At 46.7% G+C, this 6,748-nt stretch overlaps 1 protein-coding gene across 1 annotated transcript in view; it reads right to left on the bottom strand.

The window, feature by feature from the left end:
• CSUI_007168 (rrm domain-containing) overlaps positions 1-6,741 on the bottom strand; it is an 8,434-nt gene extending 1,693 nt beyond the window's left edge. Inside the window, exons 1-8 of the mRNA XM_068067318.1 lie at positions 6,228-6,741; positions 3,795-4,116; positions 3,236-3,340; positions 2,525-2,638; positions 2,082-2,148; positions 1,245-1,385; positions 484-661; positions 7-103 (exon numbers count right to left, since the gene is read on the bottom strand). Coding sequence (XP_067920699.1) covers positions 7-103; positions 484-661; positions 1,245-1,385; positions 2,082-2,148; positions 2,525-2,638; positions 3,236-3,340; positions 3,795-4,019 — 927 coding nt within the window. The 5' untranslated portion in view covers positions 4,020-4,116; positions 6,228-6,741. The remainder of the gene's footprint in view (positions 1-6; positions 104-483; positions 662-1,244; positions 1,386-2,081; positions 2,149-2,524; positions 2,639-3,235; positions 3,341-3,794; positions 4,117-6,227) is intronic.
• Between the last annotated feature and the right edge of the window lie 7 nt (positions 6,742-6,748).

The following is a 6,748-nucleotide window of genomic DNA, read 5'->3' as shown; positions in this document are numbered from 1 at the left end:
AACCACCTCCCCCGTAACCTCCCCCTGCTCCTCCTCCACCACCTCCGTAGCCTCCTCCTCCTCCTGCATAGCCGCCATAAGGAGACCCACCATAGCCTCCACGCTGAACGGAGAAGAGAGATGCAACGTGACAGAGTCAGTAGTTCCTCTTGGCGTTCCACATTCAGACACCTACTACTACGACTAGTATGAAGAATCTCACCACGGCTGCTACGGGAAATACCCGTCCCTTCTTCGGACGCGATTAGAGTCTTCGTGGTACCTACCGTAGTCATAGAGCATCTATCCATGAGAGGGCTGACTGACGAACAAACACACCGGGCCTATCGCGTCAGCATCTGAACCGCATGCGACTGTGCCTTGCAACAAAGTATACACGAGGAACCCATTGTAGTACACTCGGAAACTATACGGACACGACGAAGAAGTCATTCTTGAATCAAGCGTAAACAGACTATCAAGTCAAAACGGAGAGAGACAGACGAGACAAACAAGTTGTTGGTCAGGCTTACCCCCATGCCTCCGCGAAATCCTCCACGCATAGGACCTCTCATAGGGCCAGGAGGCATCATCCCATACCCATCATAGGCTCGGCCACCTGACCTTCGTGCTCTCATCATGTCATCCCGAGTTGCCGGGTAGACCTCAATGAATCTTCGTCCTGAAGTAATGGACAGAGGAAGAGAAAAGCATAGAGACAACAGAGCGATGAGGAAAACGGTGTACGTAAAACTAGAGAGAAACATCTCATTTTTTCCCATAGACGTGAAGTACGATCAATGTCAGCCAACTGAACTGGCTTAGAGGGGACCTACAAGGTGTTCACGCAATCCTTTGGCTGATGAGGACACTCTCCACCACTTCCTTTACAATGCATGAAAAGGAATATCCAGAGGGGAGGGAGCAGAGGAGTGATATACGAGATTCCAGACCTTAAAAGAAAGGTATGTATTAGAATGTGCCTAGAACTTTTCCCTCCCTGTACATACGGGCAAGAATCCAGAAGATGGACAAGGGAAGAAGAAAGGCTAGTACTCGATGTGTGATCAGGAGAAACACGCGCCTAAAGGATCGATGGTGCGCGGTTTCTTCTTGCATGAACACTGTGGCCGGGCCACACAGATAGATACAGACAGATTAAATATAGATAGACGACAGATCAATTAAGGATGGATAGACAGATAGGGATGCGTAACTATAACCCTGCCAGGATACGTGTTGGAGTGCCAGAGCCATCGACATACCCATGTATTTCTTATGAAGCACCTCCCGGGCTTTCTCCGCAACCTCAGTACGTCCAAGGTCAACAAAAGCAATGCCTGACAATCTCCCGTCAGGTGTCACTCCAAGCACAACATCATCCGTCTGAATATCGAAGCCTCCCTCTGAGAAAGAAAAGATGGTTTCACCCGTAAGCAGCGATAGATAGATGAACAAAAAGAGACTAGTCCCGGTAAAGTAGTAAACAAACTTCATCAACTCCTACCGATCTGTATACCTGTGTATAGAAGGAAAGAGAGAGGGGCTGCAGCACTTGGTGTACAGTTTCTAATATAGGACCTACATCTAGTTGCACAGTCTGCAATGTTCTGGAAGTTAGCGATCTTCCACACGAGAATTCAAAGGGGTATCGGGAAGGACAGAGACGCCATGTTCTCTAGCTAAGCATTGGATCAGAATAGCAACAGAGAGCCATAGCAGGGGAAAGACTAGCTAAGAATGGCATACTATCCGATGAATCTTCTTCGAGGGAGTTGTTTGTCTCTTACTACGCAAGTACAGAGGGGGGTAGGGTACAGGCCAGACATAAACAGAACAAGGAAGAAAAGAAACAAAACACTTACCTCGCAGATAGACACTAATGAAGGCACACTCTCTACCAGCCAGAGACATCCATACAAGAAGAGAAAGAAGAGTTGAAGGGCACATCGGAGGTACTGCGGAAGTGAAGGTATGAAGAAAGAAACTCACCGCAGTCGCCATGTGAACTGGAACACATCCTTCTTTCTTCTATGACACAGGGGGGACTCGAGGTTGATTTGCTCACACAAAATGAAGAGAAAAGGTCTGACAAGTCTTACCGCTGAAGAAACGGACAATCTCGTACTCGTTGCAAGACCACGGTAGGCCTCGTAACTTCACTACAGTCTGAAGAGGAAAGACAACAGAGAGGGGGAAGAAACAACGTAGACTCGCATTATATCGTCTCACTCCCAGGGCGCAGGCACATATCGTACGAACTAAACAGCTAGCCACATCCCTGATGGTAGCTAAGCGGCTCGATAGGTATATACACATACATACCCAGTTCCCTCCTAGCAACCACTGCGAAAAAAGAGCTTTCTACGTTTTTGACTATGTCCTGTGGTACAGCTAATCCATCCAGCGATTTAAAAGTTCTCGTTCTACATAGAAACGTCTCTCTACGGCAGACTTCTTGTACATCTCAAAGACATACAAAGAAACCTCACAAGTCATGCCTAGGAAACATCGCTATATGGACATAAGTGAGAGAACAACTTACGAGATTCATACGACGAGTAGCGTCAGCGGCCTCCGGTCCTCCAGACATGGCAGTTAGAATGGTCTTTCGTTTCTCATCTGCCGCATTAAATTCCTCTTCATTCGCTCGAAAGACCTGATTGCAAAAGACACTCAAAGTCTCCTCGACTTCTGAGGAGTCGGCACTCCATGTCTATCTATCCATCCATACATAGATGTATACATATACCTGGTGTTGCGGACGTTATCTGAAATGGTTGGGTAGGTCGCGCAGATGAGCGCGAAGAGAACGATCCATCATATACGCTACCTGCACAAGATCTAGGCCACGTCTCTGGCAGCCTCCCTCACTCATCGTACCTACCCCCACAGTGGGGACGACTTAACGTTTCGTGCGTCGCGCAAGTGTAACCCCCCGCTGTTCACCTGATTCTTCAACGTAAGGAGGGCAGATATCTACACCATAGCTGGCGTAACATACATCTCAAGTGAGCTCCGTATACAACCGTGTCACACTGCATCCGAAGACCACTCGACATATACACTCGCAGAGCACAAACGTGTCCATCTGCAGGCTCGAATGAAATGAAAAACTCCATAAATCTCTGGCTATGTAGATGCATAGCTATCTATGTATCTGTCGACATATATATGCATGTATACAGTGAACAAGTACAAGTGGTGGAGAGTAGAACCTCTATGGTGGGTGTGAATGAACATAGCAAGAACTTACTTCGATCCAGCGTGTCCCGAGAAGACGACCATGAAGGTCTTTGATAGCATGATCTCGCGTTGCATTATCAGGCAAGCGTACATACGCCTCCCCGGTAATGCGTTTCTGCCAACAAAGGAAGACAAACCATCCCCCACACATAAAGCATGACGAACTCTTCCCAAGCCATCTCATCTCTCGCCTTCTCTTCATACCCTGTATTCCTTCTTTCGATTGCCATACGGGAGAAAGCTTGGTCATCAGATACACTCGAGGGAGACCGGCGGAGAGAAACAAGAAATCGATTAAGATCCGCCCCCCCCCCCCCCCNNATATGTGGCTGACGAACTGACCTCAGCAACACAAGGAGGCGGCCCGTGTATGTGTGAGTCTCGGGTGAGTGAGTGAAGTGTCCGACGTGAAGATAACGATGAGAAGGTCCAATATACAAATCTATGTATACATATATAGAGAAAGACAGACAGAGAGAAAGATAGACTGGTATCCATGTATGTACAGAGCTGGTGTTTCATTCTCGTGGTGGTGATCTACCTCAGCTTGAGAGGTCAGACGGACTTACATCGAATCCAAGACATATGAGAATATTTTCTTTCTCTAGAGGGAGAATCGGTTTGAAGAAGGCGACTATATTATCCTCTTCGACATCCCACGGTAATCCACGGAGACGAACAACAGCCAAAGGCGGATTTCCAGAAGGAGCGGGAGCGGAAGAAGACGAAGGTCTCCCCGCAGTCTCTCCATTTGTCGCCTCTTCTTCTTTCCTCACGTCCGATTCTCCCGTCATCTTGCTCAGCTTCTTGGAAGCACCGAAGAAGAAATGCTATGCGATGGTAAGAAGACGAAGAAGATGAAAGCCAAAGAGAAGACTCACCGCACCTTTCCTGCAGCAAGAAATCACCACACACACCGCACGTTGAACAGAGGCATAACCCAGACTGGACTCTATATATACAGTAGAGCACGCATACAAGCAACTTGAAAAATCCTATGCAGATAGATGTATACATATATATATATATATATGCGGCAGCCAAATGTTTATATATGGACTTGAGATACGTTTAGTACGTACGGATGTTGTACATGTTACATGTACATCAAGAAAACACTCGTTTTATCCTACGGAAATGTAAGGAGGACTTGGATCTCCTTTCAGCAAGAAAAGAACCAGACCTATAACGCACATGCCTCGCACTGGCATGTGAAGGGCTGTCGAGACGTAAGATCAATCCCACACAGTCACGTATTATCCCTCCTCCTCAGAGAGAGTCAGGTCTAACATAGAATGATACATGAGTATGGCACACAACGACTTTCGAGGTGAAGGGGGCGCAAGTCTACTATGACTTCATTATGAATTGTATCAGACGTGTTCTTTGTTGGACGTAGTCTCTCTCTTAAGAAATAGGAATCTTGTAATCGGTACTGATCACATCACATGCCCATCACCCGTCCGTCGCTACACGTCGGCTAGCGCAGGAGCGTCCACTAGAGAGAACAGGCAGGGAAGACCGACAAAAGGATAGACTGAGAGCAAGGAAAAAGAACCGCTCGTATGGATGTATTTATGTATATATATGAAGAGATACATACATATATTTTTTAAAGTTCTTATGATCTTCATCCCTCCCGATACGGAACAACATGCATGTCTCTCTCTCCTCTTGATTTCTTCTTGTCGAGAAACAAAGAAGCATTAGTTAGACAGACTAATAGGAACACACACAGGGGAGCATCTGTGTGTCTGACAGTCGTCCTCTAATGTACAGGAAACTCATGAAGGATTTTACATGAGACACACATCCGGAGTTGACCACTGAACCGGCTGAACGACGACGCGAGCTAGTGAGTATATAGAATAAAAAGATAATGAAGCCTACAGAGGGAGAGACGATGATAAAGGATGGATATATAGACTAAAGAAACTCGCATATCACACAGAGGAAGACGCCAAAAAAAAACAACACGCGTCTCCAAGGCTACTAGAGACACACGTCTTTACACACTGTGCTCTATTGACCATACACAGACGAAGACGAGGGGGCGATGAGCGTAAGAGATGCGTCCAAAGCATGTAGACACCTGTCTAGCTAGCTATCTCCCTCTCTCTCTCTTGCAATGGCAATGGAGAAGAAGAAGAGTACGCAGTGTGATTGTGTAGTAGATCGGAGCACTGAATGCTGTGATAAGCATAATGAGATGTGAAAAACAGAGGAGACTGTATTCATTCTCAACGCCCGGATAGATGGCATATAGCCGCCATGCAGACATACACACACAATGATATACACACAACTTCGCAGCTTTGTGCATCATACTATACACGTGTATACGTGTGAACATACATACTCGAAGGAACAGACAGACGGCAGAGCGGCACCAGAAGACATGTAAACCGGAAGGCAAAACACTTTCTGATTTTCTAGTGTACAGACACTCAAAGCCTCTCTACAAGACCATCACACAGCTATGCTATCATCCTTGTACTCTGGCCCCCTCCCACACACCTCATGAATGCCTCGCAGTGTTATTTCGTCTACGAGACACGTCGTCAAACGCGGCTCCTCTTCTCTCTTTCACGGCTTCTGATTAAAATGAAAAGAAGAGAAGAAGACCTTTGGGAGAAAACGATGAACCTTCTTCTACTCAAATAGGTTCACACACGCAAAGACATTCTTGACCTTTATGCATGTGGCTTGACGCCATCAGCGTATGAATGAGAACATCTCAGGAAGAAAGAGTCCGCCGTGTGTACATACACCAGCCAAACTTCGTGTCTCCCCCCGATGTAGTTTTTGTCTATGGTCACAACTTACTAAGGAGAACAAAAGCTGCTGCTGAGAGGCCAGGCACGCAAGTCTGCATGGGTAGCGAATAGCTACTATATCCTACAGCAGGTGGTTCTGCCCAGAGAACTAAACTCATCGCACGCATCTGTATATGTCTATACATACATATAGATAGTTAGACATACACATACAATGTGACGTACGTTGAAAAGATCCTTCTTCTCGTTCTTTTCTCCGCACAAGCAGCAGGAACTGTGCAAAAGAAATCTTCCGTCACCTCTGACTCGGGGGAGAAGGAGTGAAGACAATGAAGAAATGAAGGTATTCGAATCCAACTATCACCAAGAAAAAGTCGGATTAAGAACGAGAAGAGACAGCAAGTCAAACCTCTCTCTCTCTCATAGGACACGCATTCCGGCTATTCCTAGAACTCTTCATTCGAAGATGAGGAGGCCTTCTTCCTTCCCTGGCTTTCTCTACTTCAAGCTATGAAAGCAAATTCTCCGTCAAAACAAAGAGAGAGCGAAGTGAAGTCCATGACCCCTTCCCACAGGCTGGAGGCCATCCCCACTGTCAAGGCCTTATATCGTCTTCCCCGTGGCATTACGTTACATACGCATGTATACGTGCTTCAGTGATATGCATACGAAACCTATCTGCAACATGTACCCATGGCAAGATGCAGCGGTGTTTCTACGTACGCATCCCCTGGCTTCGCCCTCCC

This window comes from Cystoisospora suis (genome assembly GCF_002600585.1).
Source record: "Cystoisospora suis strain Wien I chromosome Unknown contig_3724, whole genome shotgun sequence".
NCBI lineage: Eukaryota > Apicomplexa > Conoidasida > Eucoccidiorida > Sarcocystidae > Cystoisospora > Cystoisospora suis.
The sequence above is the reverse complement of the archived record's forward strand: the minus strand, read 5'-3'. Positions and strand labels throughout refer to the sequence as shown.